General features: G+C 39.7%; 1 protein-coding gene and 1 pseudogene across 1 annotated transcript in view; one reads left to right on the top strand and one right to left on the bottom strand.

Moving 5' to 3' along the window:
- The window catches only part of SLC26A8 (solute carrier family 26 member 8), a 76701-nt gene extending 73375 nt beyond the window's left edge, over positions 1–3326 (top strand). Inside the window, exon 18 of the mRNA XM_072730918.1 lies at positions 1865–3326. Coding sequence (XP_072587019.1) covers positions 1865–2293 — 429 coding nt within the window. The 3' untranslated portion in view covers positions 2294–3326. The remainder of the gene's footprint in view (positions 1–1864) is intronic.
- Positions 3327–20453: 17127 nt separating this feature from the next.
- On the bottom strand, positions 20454–21302 carry LOC112914204 (peptidyl-prolyl cis-trans isomerase A pseudogene; annotated as a pseudogene).
- Between the last annotated feature and the right edge of the window lie 26 nt (positions 21303–21328).

Here is a 21328-nt window from a genome sequence, read left to right as displayed (position 1 = left end):
ATTAAAAATATAAAATAATTTGACAATCGATATCCTTACAATATTTGTTCTTCCTATATGGGAACATGGGCTGTCTTTACATTTATTTAGTCTGTTTAAATGTTGCATTCATAGTAAGGTTTTGTGGTTTTATTTATATAGACAAATCCTAAATACTTCATACTTTGTTTTATACTTTTATTGCTTTTTAAGATGAACATTCTTTTTCATTATATTTTCTACCTGGCAATTGCTAGCCCATAGGAAACCTATTGATGTGTATTATTTAGCCAACTTTGTGGTCCTTTTATTAGATCTAAGAGGTTTCATTGTTAATTCTCTTGTGTATTCTAGCTAGAAAACTATTTTCTAGAAATAATATAAGTACCTTATTTTCCAGTTGTCAAAATTCTTATTTCAGTGTCATATATTATGGCATTAGCTAGATCTCCCAGAACAATTTCAGTTATAGTACGCTGTCTTGTCTTACTCCCGAATTTTATGAGAAAAACTTCTTGTGTATCTCTATTAAGGAAAATGGTTAACAGTTGGGTAAAGATAGACATTATATTTACTCTGTTTTTAAAAAGTACTTTTCTGGTTTACTAACATTCTTATTAGGATTTATATTAAGACTGGATATTGAATATGTCAAAAAACTTTTCTGGCATTTAAGCTAGGGGACTGAAGAGAGGAAAAAGTTCTACTTTGGATGTATTAAACTCAAGATGCCTGTTAAACATCCAAGTGGAGATGTCAGAATGAAAATGGGTATATGAGCGAGCAGATAAGGGGAAAGATTATAGCCAAAAAAATCACTGGCACATAGATGATGATGAAAATTATGAGACTAAATAAAATTGCCTATGGAAGGAGTATAGGTGCAGAAGAGAAGTTCCCAGAATTGAGGCCTGGGTCTTGCCAACATTTAGAAGTCCAAAAGAAGTAGAGGAGACAACAAATAGACCAGAAAGGAGCAACCAGAAAGGAAAGAGGGAAAGCAAAAGAATGTCGTGTGGTGGAAGAGAAAAACTTGTTTCAGGAGAGGTGAAAGTTGTGAATTCTGTGGAATGCTGCTGTAAAGCTGATTCACCAAGCTTTACTGTGGGGCTTGCTCTGGGGGGCATCTGCTATGTGGTGCATCTGCTATGTGACATACTCAATGTCTGGTACTGGGGATATCTAAAGGCAGGCACTACCTCAAGGAGCTTAAGACTAATAGGGGAAATAAGTGTGTAAATAAATGAGGTAATACATTGTTGGCGCTATGATAGAGGTGTGAGTGAGGTATAGTTGAAACACAAAGGAAGCTATGATCCTGGTTGGTCATCTTTGATCTGAATTTGGAATATGAATAAGTGTATATGGACAAGATGGAGAAGGACAAGCCAGGGACAGGGAGCAGCATGAGCAAAAGTAAGCAAAGTCTGACATCTTTGGTTAGCTTTAAGGCTGGAGCAAAGGGTGGGGACTACAGATGTGGATAAAGCTAAAGAAGATGGCAACAGGCTAGGTCACAAAGGGCTTTCTGTGTCCTACCAAAATTACACTGGGGGTTGGGAAGACAAGTAAGATCAAGAAGACAGGTTGTTTCAGGATGCTGCCAAGACCACTGCAGTTTTAATGGTTGACCATAAAATCCAGGCTAGCTAGAAAAGCCAAAGAAATCACAAGTTATGGATTGATAGAGCCTGAAGAATAGTGAGTAAACAAGGAACAGGAGGGTACAAAGATGAAAAGCAGATATAAGCCAGAAATAGTTTCAACTTTACCAGGAACATATGATTTCTTATATCTTAAGTCCTATTGTATTCTGAGAGTCCTTGACTGTTCAAAAGTTAAATTTAATTGGAAATTTTAACCCATCTAATTGTGTGTATTTTAGAATGAAGAGTCAGAACATAAAATGAGCAGCGGTCTTCTAGAAGTCTCCAAAAACATAAATCCAGATTACACCATGATGCAGAGACCAATAACAGAGGAGGACTTGGAGCTAGACCTGGAGCTGGAGCCCACACTGGAGTCAGAACAAGAAACTGGGCTAGATCTAGATCTAGACCTGGATCATGAGATGGAGCCTGAGTCAGAGCTAGAGCTAGAGCCTGAACCAGAGCTAGAGCCTAGATTGGAGATGGAGCCTGAGTCTGAGTCCATGCCCAGACCAAGGGCTCAGACTTTTCCTCGGCAGCAGTACTGGCCTCTGTATCAGTCTATGCCTCCTGGCTCCCCAAGTCAGGCTCGGCCTAGGACACAGTCATTGGAGAGGAGGCATCAGGGTCTGAATTCATATTCACCCAAGGGCAATAACACTTAGGAAATGAACTGGGAATAAGGAGTAAGATTCCCTTGGCAAATCCTCCTTCCCTTCCCAATGGCTTCACTTGGTCAGAAGACCTAGACGAATTACAAACTAGCAATCCTTGTTTTGGGACTCCTTTACCTGCTGGGTTCAGCACTGGGATCTTACTCCCAGATCACAATGCTAAATACCAAGAATTATCTCTGAATTCCCTACCTAGGCTTACCTTATTTCACCTTCAGCAGATATTCTAGTGAAAGATTTTCTTCTTTGCACTCCGCATACTTCTGAGGATATTGTCCAACCATCTCTAACTTACTCCTCTCATCTCTGTTTCCCTTTCTCCAAAGAGATGAGGTTCAAATAAAATATATAACTCTTGTTATATTTGGACCCCTCCTGCATCTTTTCCCTTCTCTGTATTCTGTATTCCTAAGGAAATGTTGGGTGGGAGAAATTCCAGAAGTGGGTGGACATGGTGAAGAAGAGATGAGCAAGAAAAGGAAAACCCAGATAGCATTTGTATTTTATATGCAAGGTATCTTCACTGTGCTGATGGTAGAAATACGGGGAAAAAAAGTAGGTAGCTAGACCAGCCTTTGAGGCTTGTAGTACAAGGAATTGTTAGGCTGAAAACACTTTTGCCATCACTCCAAGGTCAGGATCTTACCCTACCACTGTTTCAGAAGACCAGTCAGCTATACCAATTGATGAGAATGTTAGCTCTATAGAGCTCTCTTTGGTATTCATATTCACATTCACCACTGCTGCTTTCTTACAAGTTTTTAACATACAAGCAGTCTAGAATCTTTATTCTTAGTGGACCAAACTTAATGTCTGTGACAGACATAACCTCTTAGAAACTGAAAAAGTCCATCATTACTAGTTTGGTCCAAATCCATAGAAAAAAAATCCCACTTTCCTATTTAAAAATTCTAGTATTAAGCTGTAAGCAAAAGAGAAATATGGGCCCCTGGGCAAAGATACATGTAATCCTGAATTTTATTTTCCACTCAATAAACAAGATTCCTAAAAATAAATAAATAAACACGATTCCTCTTGTTTGGGTACTAAATTTCTCTCATATGTTGGTGAAATTCTTGTTAAAATATAGGTGTCTCCTATCACAGAGATGACATGTGCAATCACTCATTCTACATACATCTACTAAGCATCTGCTCCATGTACACCTCAAACTGGGGGGTAGATAGAACAATATTAGCCCTACTTTAAATGCATACACTGCAATTCAGATAAGTTTTGTAATTAGCTCAAGGTCATAAACAACTGTACCCTAGGGACACCTGGGTGGCACAGGTTGTGATACTGGGATCCAGGATTGAGTCCTTCATTAGGCCCCTTCAGGGAGCCTGCTTCTCCCTCTGCCTATGTCTCTGCCTGTCTCTCTCTGTGTCTCTCATGAATGAATAAATACAATCTTTAAAAAAAAACCCACAACTGTAACCTAAAAGAGGTGGGAACACACATCACAAGCTTCATCTGTTCATGTTTGCTCAATACATTATTGAACTACTACCATATGCCAGGTACTGTCCCAGGTGCTGAAGATACAAAATGAACAGAATAGATGACAAAATTATAAATTGTGATAAGTACCTTGAAGGTAAAATACAGGAAAATCTGAGGGCATACATCAGGAAGGTCTGAACTTATCTTGGGTGTCAAGGAAGTCCTCCTTATGGCAATGACCTATGACCTGGCACCTGAAGAATGAGTAGGAGTTAAACTAAACCAAGCTCCAATGACTACTAGGAGGGCAGAGCCAAATGGGGGACCAAGGGTGGTGACCATGGGTAAATACAAAAGCTAGGCACCCAGGAACACAGCCTGATGAAGCCTAATGGTAATTGCTATGGCACCAAGGACTTAACCAGAAACTGGGTCAAACTCTGAATTGTCAAGGCAGTGACAGGCCAGAAATTTGTCAAGACCAAGAAAATATTTCACACAAAACAGGAGACTAGAAAATACATGGAGAGCCTAGTTTCTGTGGGCTGCTGAACTCTCACACCAGCTGCCTTGTATTGCCACATTTCCATCAGAGGAAGGTCTTTAAACATGAAATCAACAGCTTCTGGCACTTGGGCAGCAAGTGGTAGTGTTTAGACTCTCTTTCTGCTGCAACTTCAACATAGCCAAATCTTGGCTTTGGTGCATGACCTCAGAAAGACCTAACTAGGTGCTTGGATTACCATCTATCTTTAACATCCAGCCTTTCCCAAAGTAGTAAGATAAAAATGGTTAATTGATTATAAAAAGTACAGCATTAAAAGAAAATGTAAACTCAACAATTCAAAGGTTGAGTCTTTTTCCAAAATGCAAATCACCTGAAATTCTAAGACATTTCAAACCTTATAAATTACTATGGTTTGTTTTCTTAGTTTGCTTTTCCTAGCCTGGTCATCATTGCAGCTTTTATCTTCAGTGAGAGACTAGAGAAAAATGCTAAAGACTGAAAAGCTAGTACAGACTGGATCTGAAAGTGTGCCTTAGCACAAATTTTTCTCTGTTACTGAAAAAAAAATACCTCAAAACAGTTACATTAAATATGGAGTGGGGTATGATTTTTATTTTTTTAAACAGACTACCTATTGAGGAGGGAGCCTGACATGGAGCTCAATCCCAGGAACCCAAGATCATGACCTGAACTGAAGGTTGACACTAACTGGGCCACTCAGGTGCGCCCTCACCCTTTTTTTAAGCAGACTGCCTGCTGAGCAGGGAGCCCCGACACAAATGGGATTCAATTTTTTTTAAGCATGAGGTGTGATTTCTAAATGTGAAAAACTAAGTGGAATCACTAGACCTACAGAAAGGTAAGTCTGGGGTAGCCCGGGTGGCTCAACAGTTTAGTGCCACCTTCAGCCCAGGGCGTGATCCCAGAGAGCCAGGATGGAGTCCCACATCAGGCTCCCTGCATGGAGCCTGCTTCTCCCTCTGCCTGTGTCTCTGCCTCTCTCTGTGTGTCTCTCATGAATAAATAAATAAAACCTTGGGGATCCCTGGGTGGCTCAGTGGTTTAGCGCCTGTCTTTGGCCCAAGGCGTGATCCTAGAGTCCCGGGACCGAATCCCGTGTTGGGCTCCCGGTATGGAGCCTGCTTCTCCCTCTGTCTGTGTCTCTGCCTCTCTCTCTCTCTCTCTCTCTCTCTATCGTGAATAAATAAATAAAATCTAAAAAAAAAAAATAAAAAAATAAAAAATAAAACCTTAAAAAAAAGAAAGAAAGAAAGAAAGAAGAAAAAAAAAAGAAAGAAAGAAGAAAGGTAAATCTGGAAAAGAAACCGGTCAAAAGAAACTAGATAGCTGTGTCTAAATATGTTAAATATCACAAAGCCTAGTGAATTGTACAGGAAGTCTCACCCATATCTGACTTAGATGATATTTAGATGAGACTTTGGACTTAGACCTTAGAGTTGATGACATGAGAAGGACATGAATTTTGGGGGCGGAAGCAGAATGTTATGGTCTGAATGTATCCTCTCAAAATCATGTGTTTAAATCTTTTTTTTTTTTTTTTTTTAAGATTTCATCTATGTATTCATGAGAGACAGGCAGAGACATAAGCAGAGGGAGAACCAGGTTCCCCTCCAGGAGCCCAGTGGGGGACTTGATCCCAGGACCACGCCCCGAGCAGAAGGCAGACGCCCAACCACTGAGCCACCCAGGCATTCCCATACGTTTAAATCTTAACCCCCAAGGTGGTGGTTGTAGAGGGTGGGGCCATTGGGAGGTGATTAGATCACCCTAATAATTGTTAATAGGATTAGTGTCCTTATAAAAAGAGGCCTCAGGGGATCCCTGGGTGGCTCAGCGGTTTAGCGCCTGCCTTTGGCCCAGGGCGCGATCCTGGAGTCCCGGAATCGAGTCCCGCGTCGAGCTCCGGAGCCTGCTTCTCCTTCCTCCTGTGTCTCTGCCTCTCTCTCTCTCTCTCTCTCTATCATAAATAAATAAATAATTCTTTAAATAAAAATCATAAATAAATAAATAAATAAATAAATAAATAAATAAATAAATAAAAAGAGGCCTCAGAGAGATTCCCTCCTACTTTCCACCATCATCTCCCTTCCACAACGAGAAGAGGGCCATCTATGAATCAGGAAGTGGGTTCTCACCAGACATCAAATCTGCCAGCACTCTGGTCTTGGACCTCCCAGCCTCCAGAACTAGAAGAAAAATTTCTGTTGTTTATAAGCTGGCAGTTTGTGGTACTTTGTTATAACTACCCAAATAGATGAAACACCATGGCATGAGGATAAAAGAATGAATAAAGTATGATTTCTGCCTCAAGGAGCTCCCAAACTACAAACAGTCATTGTGGGAGGGAGTGTCATGAACTCCTAAATGAAAAGATGATGATGAGAGGTAAAGTAGTATGGAAATAGAGATGACAGGAGGGGTTAGAAAGAATACAGATCAAATAAAACTATTGAGAAGAGATGACATTTGAGCTGGGCATTAAGAATATGTAGGAACTGGCAACTATACTTCAATTAAAATTTTTCTTTGAGGGCCACCTGGGTGGCTCAGTCAGCTAGGCCTCTCAATCTTGGTTTTGGCTCAGGTCATAATCTCATGGGTCGTGGGATTGAGCCCCAAGATGGGCTCAATACACAGCACGGAGTCTGCTTGTCCCCCCTCTTTCTGCCCCTTCCCCTTCATAAATAAATATATATATTTTTAAATAAGGGGTTTTTTTGAAAAAAGAATATATAAGAACTATGTGATAAAAGAAGTACACAGTATAACCTATGAAATAATCTTGCCAAAAATATTAAACCTGAATCTTATCAATACTGCAGATCTAACTACCAGATTATAGGAAATACAGGGGGCAGAGGAATATGTTAAATGATACAAAGTAGAGTCAATCAGTGGAATCCAAAAAACTCAACAGGGCAATTGAGCCAGTTTTTTCAACAAATAAATTGAAAAACAAAAAGAAGAATGGAAAATATATAATTTCAGAGTCTTAAGGATGGAATATGTGGACCTTGTTCAAACCTCAATTTGAACTAATTGGAAAAGAACATGAGACAAAGTCCACTAAAGGAAGGCGACTTTAATAAGCATACAAAAGATCTTGCCCTTGAGACATTTGAAGTCAGAGGTGGGCTGAGTCTAAGTAAATCCACAACACAACTCAGTTTCTGATACAATTAGGATGATCAGTCCCTCACTTTTTTTGCCTAATAAGTATGTATCATATGTGGGAAGAAATAACATTGACTTCAGTCTCTTTTTTACACAACTTCCAACATATAGTTTTTAAAAACCACAAGGAAGGGATCCCTGGGTGGCGCAGTGGTTTGGCGCTTGCCTTTGGCCCAGGGTGCAATCCTGGAGACCCGGGATCGAATCCCACATCAGGCTCCCGGTGCATGGAGCCTGCTTCTCCCTCTGCCTATGTCTCTGCCTCTCTCTCTCTCTCTCTCTCTCTGTGACTATCATAAATAAATAAAAATTAAAAAAAAATAAAAAAAGAAAAAGAAAAGATTAAAAAAAAAAAACCACAAGGAATTTGAAGAAGTAGGGAAAATGTCTGACAATTAAGGGAAAAAAGGTATAGAGATGCCTAAGTAACTCAGTCAGTTAAGTATCTGACTATTGATCTCAGCTCAGGTCTTGATCTCAGGGTTGTAAGTTCAAGCCCTGCATTAGACTTTATGCTGGGCATAGAACATACAAGAAAGAGAGAAAGAAAGAAAGAAAGAAAGAAAGAAAGAAAGAAAGAAAGAAAGAAAGAAAGAAAGAAGAAAGAAAGAAAGAAAGAAAGAAAGAAAGAAAGAGAGAGAGAGAGAGAAAGAAAGAAAGAAAGAAAGAAAGAAAGAAAGAAAGAAAGAAAGAAAGAAAAAAGAAAGAAGAAAGTGTATACAATAGAAGCAATCCCACAGATGACCCAGGTGTCATAGTTAGCAGTAAAAGACTTCAAAATAACTATTATATTTAAGAAAGTGGTGTAAAATATGGACAAAATTAATGAAAAAATGAGTAATTTCAAAAGAGAATTATAATTGACAGAAAAAGAATCAAATGGACATTCTAAGACTGGAAAATGAACATTCATTGGACATGCTTAACAACAGACTGGACACAGCACAAGATAGGACTATATAACTCAAAGACAATGAACATAAGATATTCAGGATGAAGTACATAAAGAAAAACAAGGTAAAAACAAGAGAGAGCATTCAAGACATGTAACACATAATCAAATGACCTAATGTATGTGTTTTTGGAGTCCAAGAAAGAGAGAAGAGAATGGGGGAAATAATATTTGAAGATATAATGACTGAGAATTTGCCAAAACATGAAAGATAGCAAACTCAAAGATTCAAGAAGTTTAGCAAACCCTAAGCAAAATAAAAAGAAAACCAAGCACAGGTATATCATAGTCAAATTGCTGAAAACCAAAGATAAAGTCTTAAAAGCAGTTAGAAAAAAAGGCACGTATTTGCAGAAGAACAATAACAATACTTACTGATGACTTTATTTTTTTAAATATTTTAATTATTTACTCATGAGAAACAGAGAGAGAGGCAGAGACACAGGCAGAGGGAGAAGCAGGCTCCATGCAGGGAGCCCGACGCGATCCCTGATGCCAGACTGGATCCCAGGAATCCAGGATCACACCCTGGGCTGAAGGCGGCGCTAAACAGCTGAGCCACCCAGGGATCCCCTACTGCTGACTTTTTAACAAAACCTATGGGGAGCCAGAAGACTAAAGAGTAACATCTTTTAAGTTCTGAAAGAAATGAAAAATCTGCAGACCTAAAATTCTGTACCCAGTGAAAATATCCTCTGAAAATGAAGATGAAATAAAGATTTTATTAGACAAAGAAATTGACAGAGTTCATTACCTACAGGTTCACTCTACAAGAAGTCTTAGAGAAAGTTCTTCAGGCTGGGGCACCTGACTGGCTCAGTTGGTAGAGCTTGCAACTCTTGATCTCAGGGTCACGAGTTCCAAAGCCACTGCTGCGTGTAAAGATTACTTAAAAATAAGATCTTAAAAGAGAGAGAGAATGTGCTTTAGGATGAATGAAAATTACTGCAGGGGGAAGCTCAGAACTATGAAAAAGGAATGAAGAGCATTGGAAGAGCTAAATATATGGATACGTATAAAAGAATATAGCTTGTAATTGTTTAAAGCAATAATAATAACTATCATGTGCAGTTTATGATGCATAAAAGTATGTTATATGACTACAAAAATACAAAAGACAAGATAGTAAATGGAGGTAAACTATTCACAAAGTAGCAAAGAACTAATTTAAGGTAGATTATAATAAGTTAAAGATGCATATTATAAAAAAAAAAAGATGCATATTATTATGTCCAGGGAAACTATTAAAATAATAGTGCAAAAAAGGTATAATTAAAAATTAATAGAGAAGGGATGCCTGGCTGGCTCAGTGGTTGAGCGTCTGCCTTTGGCTCAGGGCGTGATCCTGGAGTTCTGGGATCGAGTCCTACATCGGGCTCCCTGCGTGGAGCCTGCTTCTCCCTCTGCCTGTGTCTCTGCCTCTCTCTCTCTGTGTCTCTATAAATAAATAAGTAAAATCTTTAAAAAAAAATTAATAGGGATCCCTGAATGGCTCAGCGGTTTACCGCCTGCCTTCCGCCCAGGGTGTGCTCCTGGAGTCCTGGGATGGAGTCCCACATCAGGCTCCACGCATGAAGCCTGCTTCTCCCTCTGCCTCTCTCTCTCTCTCTCTCTCTTTCTCTCTCTCTCTCTCCCTTATGAATAAATAAATAAAATCTTTAAAAAAATTAATAGAGAAAAGGGGTATCTGGATGGTTCAGTCAATTGGGCAGCCAGCTGTAGATTTTGGCTCAGGTCATGATCTCAGGGTCCTGGGATCCAGCCCCCTGTCAGGCTGCATGCTCAGCAGGGAGCCTGCTTGAGGATTCTTTCTGTCCCTCTCCCTTTGCCCCTCCTCCCTCTCACATTCTCTCTCATTCTCTGTAAAATAGAATAAGTAAATCTTTTTTTTTTTTTTTTTTTTTTTTAAGATTTTATTTGTAGGGACGCCTGGGTGGCTCAGTGATTTAGCGCCTGCCTTCGGCCCAAGGCGTGATCCTGGAGTCCCGGGATCGAGTCCCACATCGGACTTCCTGCATGGAGCCTGCTCCTCCCTCTGCCTGTGTCTCTGCCATTCTCTCTCTCTCTCTGTGTCTCTCAAGAATAAGTAAGTAAGTAAATAAATAAATAAATAAATAATCTTTTTAAAAATTTTTATTTGTATCTTGGAGATTCTTAATATCAATACTGATCCAAATGAGGGTTTTTGAATTTGTTTGATTGATCAATTGATTTTTTTTGTTCCAGATTTCAGGTTAGTTTTTATTTTAAACAGCTTTATTGAATCATAACTGACATACAATAAATGACACATATTTTAAGTGCCCAATTTGATATTTTGACCTATGTATACACTCATGAAACCATCACCACAATCAAGATGAGCATATCAGTCACCCCCAAAAGTTTCCTCGTACCCATTGATAAGTCCATGCTCCTGGCCCTACCCAACTAAGTTCCCACTCCCAGACAACCACTGATCTGCTTGCTATTACTATACATTGGTTATTTTCTGGACTTTTACATAAATGGAATGATACAGTATGTGCTGTCTCTGGCAAGGCGGGGGAGCTGGCTTCTTTCAGCATAATTACTTTAAGATTCATGCATGCTGCTTCATGTACCAAGAATTCATTCCTTTTTTTTTTAATTCATTCCTTTTTATTCCTAATTTTCCATCGTATAACTATCTCACGATCTGTTTATCCATTCATCTGCTTATGGACATGAGTTGTTTCCAGTTGGGGGCTATTATAAATAAAGTTGCTATAAGCAATAATGCAAAAGTCTTTGGATGAACATATTTCATTTCCCTTAGGAATAGAATGGCTGAGTGTGTGATCAACATTTTAAGAATTTTCTGAAATGTTTGAACTATTTCATTTTTTTAAAGATTTATTTATGGGCAGCCCGGGTGGCTCAGCGATTTAGCGCCGCCTTCAGTCCAGGGCCTGATCCTGGAGACCCGGGATCGAGTCCCACATCCGGCTCCCTGCATGGAGCTTGCTTCTCCCTCTCCTGGGTCTCTGCCTCTCTCTCTCTCTCTCTCTCATGAGTAAATAAATAAAATCTTTTAAAAATGTTTTTTAAAAAAATAATAAATAAAGATTGATTGATTCATGAGAGAGAGAAAGAGAGAAAGGCAGAGACACAGGCAGAGGAAGAAGCAGGCTCCATGCAGGGAGCCCAATGTGGGACTCGAACCTGAGATTCTGGGATCATGCCCTTAGCCAAAAGCAGACACCCAACTGCTGAGCCACCTAGGTGTCCCATGTTCAGTTTTTTTAATTTAATACTTTCTAATAGCTAGTATTTCTCACTGTGTATGTTTTTAATTTGCCTTTCTCTAATGACCAATAATGTTGAAAATTCTTTCATATGCTTATTTTATATTCATGTATCTTTTAGTTTTATTGATTTGCTCTATGGTTTTTCTGTTTTTTATTTCATTGATTTCTACTCCGATTTTTTTTTTTTTTTTTTTTTGCTTTGCTTATTGTGGGTTTCATTTGCCCTTTTTTTTTTTTTTTAAGATTTTATTTATTTGTTCATGAGAAACACACAGAGAGAGAGAGAGAGAGAGAGAGGCAGGCAGAGACACAGGCAGAGGGAGAAGCAGGTTCCCTGCAGGGATCCTGACGTGGGACTTGATCCAGGGTCTCCAGGATCACACCCTGGGCTGAAGGTGTCGCTAAACCGCTGAGCCATCCGGGCTGCCCTCATTTGCCCGTTTTTATTAGATTCTTAGTGTGAAAGCTGAGGTTATTGACCTGAGACTTTTCTTCTCTTTAATACTGGTGTTATAATGCTATAAATTTTTATCTACTGCTTTAGCAACATTCCACAAATTTTAATATGTTGTTTTTTTATTCAATTCAAAATACTTTATGATTTCACTCTTGATTTCTCCTTTGATCCCCGGATTATTTAGAAGTGTGTTAGTTTCCAGATATCTTAACCTTTGTTATGTGTTCTTGATGAATGGACCCATTCATTCCTTATTCAACATCACTCTTTGTGCCTGGTGATATTTTTGCTCTGAGTTTTACTTTGTCTAATATTATTATTGCCATTATAGCTTTCTTTTTTTTTTAATTTTTTTTTAATTTTTATTTATTTATGATAGTCACAGAGAGAGAGAGAGAGAGGCAGAGACACAGGCGGAGGAAGAAGCAGGCTCCATGCACCGGGAGCCCGATGTGGGATTCGATCCTGGGTCTCCAGGATCGCGCCCTGGGCCAAAAGCAGGCGCCAAACCGCTGCGCCACCCAGGGATCCCGCCATTATAGCTTTCTTTAGAATAGTGTTACCATGGTAAATCTTTTCTCTTTGCTTTCATTTTTAACATACTTGTATCTTTAAATTTAAAGTGGGTTTCTTGTAGGTGGTATGTAATTTGGTCTTTTTTTTTTTTCTCTGAAAATCTCATCTTTATTTGGGATATTTAGACTATTTGCATTTTTTTTAGATTATTTATTTATTTATTTATTTATTTATTCATGAGAAACACAGAAAGAGAGAGGCAGAGACACAGGCAGAGGGAGAAGCAGGCTCCATGCCCGACATGGACTCGATCCCTAGTCTCCAGGATCAGGCCCTGGGCTGAAGGCGGCACTAAACCGCTGAGCCACCGGGGCTGCCTCACTATTTGCATTTAATGTGATTATTGATATAATTAGGTTTGAGCCTACCATCATGCTATTTGTTTTTATTTGTATAATTTGTTCTTTGTTCCACTTTTCCCTTTTTCTGCTTTCTTCTGGATTAGGTGAATATTTTCAGTGATTCACTTTTATCCTTTTTGTTGGGTTGTTAGCTACAACTCTTTGTTGGGTTGATTTAGGAGTTGCTGTAGGGTTTATAGTATACATATTTAACTTATCATAGTCTACCTTCAAGTAATATTGTGTGACTTCATCCATAAGAACCTTACAGCCGTATACTTCCACGTCTTCCCTTCCAGCCTTCGTACTATTGTTGTCATACATTTTACTTCCATGTATGTTAGAAGCCCCCAAACATATTGCTATTATTTTTACTTTAAATAATCACTTATCTTTAAGAAGATTTAAATAAGAAGAAAAAATTTTTGCTATTTACCCATGTTACATTTCTATTGCTTTTCTTTCTTTTTTTTTTTTTTTTCTATTGCTTTTCATTCCTAGGTGTAGATTCATATTTCCACCTGGAATTGTTCTCCTTTTGCCTGAAGGATTTCCTTGAACATTTCTTGAGGTGTCGGTCTTTCAGGTTTTTTTTTTTTTTTTTCAGATTTTTTTTATATCTGAAAAAGTCTATATTTCTTTCATCTTTGTTTTTCAAGGTTTTTATAAGATTTTATTTATTTGAGAAAGAGAGAGAATGAGCAAGAGACAGAGAGGGAGCAAGGGGAGGGACAGAGAGAGAGGGAGAAGCAGACTCTCCACTAAGCAAGGAGCCTGACTTGGGGCTCCATCCCAGGACCCCAGCATCATGACCTGAGCTGAAGGCAGACGCTTAACTGACTGAGCACCCTCATCTTTGTTTTTTGTTTTGCTTTTTAAATATTTTATTTATTCATGAGAGACACAGAGAGAGAGGCAGAGACATAGGCAGAGAGAGAAGCAGGCTTCCACCAGGGAGCCCAATACAGGACTCAGTCCTGGGACTCTGGGATGACGCCCCTAGCTGAAGCCAGATGCTTAACCACTGAGCCACCCAGGTGTCCCCTCATCTTTGTTTTTGAAAGATATTTTCACTAAGTAGAATCTAGGCTTAACAGTTTAAGTATTCTAATTTTTTTTAAATTTTATGATAGTCACAGAGAAAGAGAGAGAGAGAGAGAGAGAGAGAGAGGCAGAGACACAGGCAGAGGGAGAAGCAGGCTCCATGCACCGGGAACCCAATGTGGGATTCGCCGCGCCACCCAGGGATCCCCAGTTTTAGTATTCTAAAGAGTCTATTCCACTCTCTTCTGGCTTGCATCGTTTTTCTAAAGAGAAATCCTCTATCATCTTTTTCCTGTTCCCCTATATGTAATGTGTCTTTTATCTCCCATTGCTTTTAATATTTGTTCGTTCATTTGTTTGTTTTTAAGAAGTACCAGAACTGGGCAGCCCGGGTGGCTCCACGGTTTAGCGCCGCCTTCAGCCCAGGGCCTGATCCTAGAGACCCGGAATCGAGTCCCATGTCAGGCTCCCTACATGGAGCCTGCTTATGTCTCTGCCTCTCTTTCTGTATGTGTCTCTCATGAATAAATAAATAAATAAAATCTTTTTTTTTTTTAAAGGAGAAATACCAGAACTTTTATTTTTGCTTAGTTTTATTAAGAATTTGTTCCTTAGGGCAGCCCCGGTGGCGCAGCGGTTTAGCGCCGCCTGAACCCCGGGGTGTGATCCTGGAGATGGGGGATCGAGCCCGCGTCGGGCTTCCTGCATGGAGCCTGGTTCTGCCTCTGTGTCTCTGCCTCTCTCTCGCTCTCTCTGAATAAATAAATAAATAAATAAATAAATAAATAAATCTTTAAAGAAAAAAAAAAAGAATTTGTTCCTTATTGCTGGTTTTAAGCAATTTGTTATAATGTGCTTTGGAATAGTTCTCTTTTTCTAAGATTTTATTTTTAAGTAAGTCTTCATGTCTCTTCTGCTTGCGGTTCATTGAGCTTCAGGAATCTTTTGGGTTCTAGTTTTCATCAAATTTATAAAAATTTTGGCCATTCTTCTTCAAATAGTAAACTATCTCTCTACCTTCCTCTTCAGGAACTCCTCTAACGTATGTTATTAGTCCACTTGAAGTCATCCTGTAGCAAACTGATACACTGGGGTTTTGGTTTTCCCCTTTTCTATTTATTTTCTTTTAAAGATTCTATTTGAGACGCCCTGGTGGCCCAGCGGTTTAGCACCGCCTTCAACCCAGAGCATGATCCTGGAGACCTGAGATCGAGTCCCACATCGGGCTCCCTACATGGAGCCTGCTTCTCCCTCTGCCCGTGCCCCTGCCTGGCTGCCCTCTATTTATTTTCTTTATTCTTTCCCTCTGTGTTTCATTTTTTTTCCTGTGTTTCATTTTGAATGGCTTCTGTAGTTATATCTTCAGATTCATAGATTTTTTTTTCTTCTGTAACGTCTACTCAGCTGGTAATCCCATACAGTAGATTTTTCCATCTCAGACATTGTTGTTTTCATTTCTAGAAGTTCAGTGTTGGTCTTTTTTTATCTTCTACATCTCTACTTAACATATTATTATTTCTTCTAGTGTCTTAAACATACGGAATATTAAAAAAACATACAGAATATAGTAATAGTTTTTGTGTTCTTTCCTATTTTTGTGTGTGTGTGTGTGTGTGTTCTTTTCTATTGATTCTATCAAGGTACTTTTTAGGTTAGTTTCAATTGGCTGATTTTCCTTCTCATTAAGGGTCATATTTTTCTGACTCTTTGTATATACATTAAATTTTATTAGATAGTAGACCAATTATGTTAGATATTGTAAATTATATCTTTTGGGGCCTGAAATATAATTATATTCTTATAAATATTCTTGACCTTTGTTCTAGGATGTGGCTAAATGACTTGGAAACATTTTGATCACTTTAAGTATGACTTATTTATGCTTTGTTAGGTGAGACCAGAGCAGCATTTAGTCTAGTGTTAATTTTCCCCCAAACGGAGACAAAGTCTTTCTAAATATACTCAATGCTCTGAATATTAGATTTAACATAGTCAAAGGAGCCTTATGCTTTAATTTGTGTTATTTTATAAATTTGCAGATGGAGACTTTTTTGAGCTCATGATACAGATTTGTTAGTAAAGTTTTTCATTATAAGAATAATACTTGGGGATCCCTGGGTGGTGCAGCGGTTTAGCGCCTGCCTTTGGCCCAGGGCGCGATCCTGGAGACCCGGGATCGAATCCCACATCAGGCTCCTGGTGCATGGAGCCTGCTTCTCCCTCTGCCTGTGTCTCTGCCTCTCTCTCTCTCTCTCACTGTGTGCCTATCATAAATAAATAAATAAAAAAATTAAAAAAAAAAAAAAAAAGAATAATACTTGCTGGGGATCCCTGAATGGCTCAGCAGTTTAGCACCTGCCTTCGGCCCAGGGTGTGATCCTGGAGTCCTGGGATCGAGTCCCACATCCGGCTTCCTGCATGGGGCCTGCTTCTCCCTCTGCCTGTGTCTCTGCCTCTCTCTCTGTGTCTCTCATGAATAAAAAAAAAAAGAAGAAGAAGAAGAAGAATACTTGCTTTTATTTTATTTTAATTATCTGAATTTTTTTTTAATTTTTTATGATAGTCACCCAGAGAGAGAGAGAGAGAGAGAGAGAGAGGCAGAGATGTAGGCAGAGACGTAGGCAGAGGGAGAAGCATACTCCATGCACCGGGAGCCTGACGTGGGATTCAATCCTGGGTCTCCAGGGTCGCGCCCTGGGCCAAAGGCAGGTGCTAAACCAATGCACCACCCAGGGATCCCTAATACTTGCTTTTAAATGAAGATTGAGGGGCAGCCCCGGTGGCTCAGCGGTTTAACGCAGCCTTCAGTCCAGGGCGGGATCCTGGAGACCTGGGATGGAATCCCACCTCAGGCTCCCTGCATGGAGCCTGCTTCCCTCTGCCTGTGTCTCTGCCTCTCTCTCTCTCTCTCTGTCTCTTATGAATAAAAAAATAAAATAAAGTAAAAAGATTTAAAAATAATAATAAAAATAAATAAATCTTAAAAAAAAAGAAGATTGACAGGGCCCCTGGGTGCCTCAGAGGTTGAGCCTCTGCCTTTGGCTCAGGTCATGATCCTGAAGTCCTGGGAACAAGTCCTACATCAGACTCCCCATGTGAGCCTGCCTCTCCCTCTGCCTGTGTCTCTGCCTCTCTCTGTGTTTCTCATGAATAAATAAACAAAATCTTTAAAAAATAATAAATAAATGAAGATTGACCAAATAGGGGTACTTGGTTGACTCAGTCTGCCTTCAGCTCAGGTCATAAGTCCAGAGTCCTGGAATCAAGGCCTGCATCAAGCTTGCTGCTCAGTGGGGAGTCTGCTTCTCCCTCTCTTTTTACCCCTCCAAGCAGCTTGTGAGCACTTTTTCTCAAATAAATAAATAAAATCTTTTTTTAAAAAAAGAAAGAAAACCGGGATCCCTGGGTGGCGCAGCGGTTTGGCGCCTGCCTTTGGCCCAGGGCGTGATCCTGGGGACCCGGGATTGAATCCCACGTCGGGCTCCCGGTGCATGGAGCCTGCTTCTCCCTCTGCCTGTGTCTCTGACTCTCTCTCTCTGTGTGTGTGACTATCATAAATAAAAAATTTTAAAAAAAATAAATTTAAAAAAAAGGAAAGAAAACCTTTATTTATTTATTTTTAGAAAAAAGATTTTATTTATATATTCATGAGAGACACAGAGAGAGAAAGACACAGACAGAAACAGAGGGAGAAGCAGGCTCCATGCAGGGAGCCTGACATAGGACTCCATCCTGGGTCTCCAGGATCAGGCCCTGGGCTGAAGGTGGCGCTAAACCGCTGAGCCACCCAGGCTGCCCTAGAAAACCTTCTTTTAAAAAAAAAAAATCTACAGGGGATCCCTTGGTGGCTCAGCAATTGAGCATCTGTCTTGGGCTCAGGGCAAGATCCTGGAGTCCGGGCATCAAGTCCTACATCAGACTCCCCATGTGAGCCTGCTTCTCCCTCTGCCTGTGTCTCTGCCTCTGTGTGTGTCTCTCTCAAGAATAAATAAATAAATAAAATCTTTAAAAATTAAATTAGATTTTTAAAAATCTACAAAATGTAGAAACACAGGAAAAAAAATCCCTTGTACTTCCACTCTGCTAACATTCCAAGAGGCTTCCTTTGCTTTACTAGAAAGCATGGGCTTTCCCCTAGTAATGCAAGGATTCTCCCCTCCATAGTTACAGAACTTTCTAAAACTTCAACAAATTAGGGAGAGTATTTCGATTAAATCTAGAAGAAAATAACCCATGCTAATATGCATTTCTTGACCTCAGGTTGATTGATAAACAACCTGGGAAGTACTGCTGGCTGCCCACATCTGGCCCCAGACCTCCAGGGACCTCCCAGGCCTACAAGTTTGTTTCTAGAGTTCTTTCTTCAGATTTAATAAACTCAAGGAACTACCAGGCAGTAGACAGAAGCTGTGACCATTCTCTGACACTCTTTTTTAGGAAGCCTTGGGTCATGGCTGCTCCTCCAGGTTCAGGGCAAGTTGTCCTGGGCCAACCTGTGATGTTAGCAATTTGTCTCCAGATTTTTTTCACTTAGGGAACATTTGTGTGCTTTCCAATTGCTGAGCCTTATGCTTGTCTGGGCTTTTAAAAAATGACTCTCTGCTCTGGAGGAAATTATAGGCGGGAGGAGGAGACAGCATATAACCCAAAGACTGTAATGCTAAATACACCAAACCCCTGTTGGAAAATGCTGCAGGGCTTTGAGGGCAAAGCATGAGGCAGGATTCTGCATTGCCCTCTGCTGGGAGCAACAGGAAAGAATTTTAGTTTTGGTTGGTTGGATGGTTTCTGTTTTTTACAAGAAGAACACCAAACATACTTTATTAGCAAAAAAAAAAAAAAAAAAAAAAAAAAAAAAAAATCCAGCTGTTACGAGTCCCATTAAGTAGGAACATACATTAGCAATCAAAGGGTTAGTGTTATATATGTACAAATATATATTTTCTCTTTCGTAGCTTTGGCACTAGCCATAGGGATATAAAAGAACATTTTGTAGCAGCAGGTTAGGAAACTGAGGGGCACTCACCAGTAGTTTTGAGCACATTAACAAAAACACACAAGAATGGATTTGACCACTTTAGTGAAAAATGTCTAGCACAGAACTGTAAATTCAGCTTAATACGAAAGAGCAAATACTAGAATTTGATATTTCTTCCAAAATAGCTCACTCAAGAAGTATTACACACTATTCTAAGTGACAAAAGGGTGCTACGTAAACTCATTTACACAGACAATGGCTGTACAGTACCTTTTTAAAAAGATTTTATTTATTTATACATGAGAGACAGAGAGAGAGAGGCAGAGACACAGGCAGAGGGAGAAACAGGCTCCCCATGGGGAGCCCGATGTGGGACTCAATCCCAGGATCATGACTTGAGCCAAAGGCAGACGCTCAACCAATGAGCCACCCAGGCATCCCCATACAGTACCTTTTAAATCTGTAATTTAGGTTCCAGATTTTCTATTAAAAATTAACTGCACTGAAATATTATAAATTGTACTTAAGTAACTGGGCTATGAGAGTTTTTTTATTTTTATTTATGATAGTCACAGAGAGAGAGAGAGAGAGAGAGGCAGAGACACAGGCAGAGGGAGAAGCAGGCTCCATGCACCGGGAGTCCGACGTGGGATTCGATCCCGGGTCTCCAGGATCGCGCCCTGGGCCAAAGGCAGGCGCCAAACCGCTGCGCCACCCAGGGATCCCTATGAGAGTTTATAGCAAAGAGAAATACTGCTATCCAAACTATTAATTATAGTTTAACAATAAACTCAACATCAGCAGCCACTGCACTTATTATTATTATTATTATTTTTTTTGCACTTATTATTATCTGACTTGTTCAGGCATCCTCTAGTCTCACTTCTTTCATGGTCCACAAATTCATCATAGGAATAGGAGCTCAGTATGGGAATCAATGATTAGACTACATTTGTCAACTTATAAGTCATGTACGGGGGTGCCTGGGTGGTGCAGTCAGTTGAATGTCTTACTCTTGATTTATGGCTCAGGTCATGATCTCAAAGTCCTGAGACGGAGCCCTGAGGAGGGCTCCATGCTCAATGCAGCGTCTGCTTGTCCCTTTCCCTCTGCCCCCTGCCGCCCTGCTCCTTTGTCTCTCTCTCTCTCTCTCATAAATAAATAAAATCTTAAAATCAAAAGTCACAAAAAAAAAACAAAAAAAAAACAAAAAAAAGTCACACACAGGATTACATTGCAGTAGCTATCCCAAATATCTGGGATTTTTGTGTGTTTTGTGATTGTTGTTTATTTTATTTATTTATTTATTTATTTATTTATTTATTTATTTTGTCATTTAGTTTTTATTTCACAATCATAAACTTAACTCTGCAATCCAGCTAGACTTGGAGGGGAGTAAGGAAAATATGGAATCCATAAAACTGCATTGAAAGCACAAAGATTATAGGATATTTCAAGTAGATGGGAGTGAAAGGGTGCTCTCTTAAGCCACAGAAGGAATGGTCTGGCAGCTTAGATAAAGCACAAGTCAAATTTATTAGATTTGTCCACAGTCAGCAATGGTGATCTTCTTGCTGGTCTTGCCATTCCTGGACCCAAAGTGCTCCATGACTTCGATGATATTCCTGCCCTCTTTTGTCTTGCCAAAGATCACATGCTAGCCATCCAACCCAGTTGGTATTGGTAGTGCAGATGAAAAACTGGAAAGCCTTTGTGCTGGGTCCAGCATTTGGCATGGACAAGATGCCAGGACCTATGTGCTTCAGGATGAAATTCTCATCATCAAATTTCTCCCTATAGATGGACTTGCTGCCAGTGCCATTATGGTGTGTGAAATCACCACCCTGGCATAGAAATCCTAGAATAATCCTGTGAAAGCAGGAAACTTAATGAAACTCTTTCTCCCCAGTGCTCAGGGCATGAAAGTTCTCTGCTGTTTTTGGAACTTTGTCTGCAAACAGCTCAAAGGAGACAGGACCCAAGGGCTCACCCTCACCAGCAATGTCAAAGAACACCATGGATTCTTGGGGTTGATCAAGGTTGGTTGGTGTGGATGGCTCCAAGGCAGCAGTGTCTACAAGGCTCCAAATGTCTGTTTTAAATTAAAGCACCCATTAAACTATTAATACTTAACCTATAAATACAATTTTATTACCAACTTTATAAATCTGAAATTTTAGAACTATTATTTTTAAGACCTGGCTTATAAACAGTATCTTTTGCAGAAGAGACAAAGAAACTGAATATAAACTATATCAAC

The sequence above is a fragment of the Vulpes vulpes genome, chromosome 1 (assembly GCF_048418805.1).
Source record: "Vulpes vulpes isolate BD-2025 chromosome 1, VulVul3, whole genome shotgun sequence".
Taxonomy (NCBI): Eukaryota; Metazoa; Chordata; class Mammalia; order Carnivora; family Canidae; genus Vulpes; species Vulpes vulpes.
This window is presented reverse-complemented; position numbering and strand designations above follow the sequence as displayed.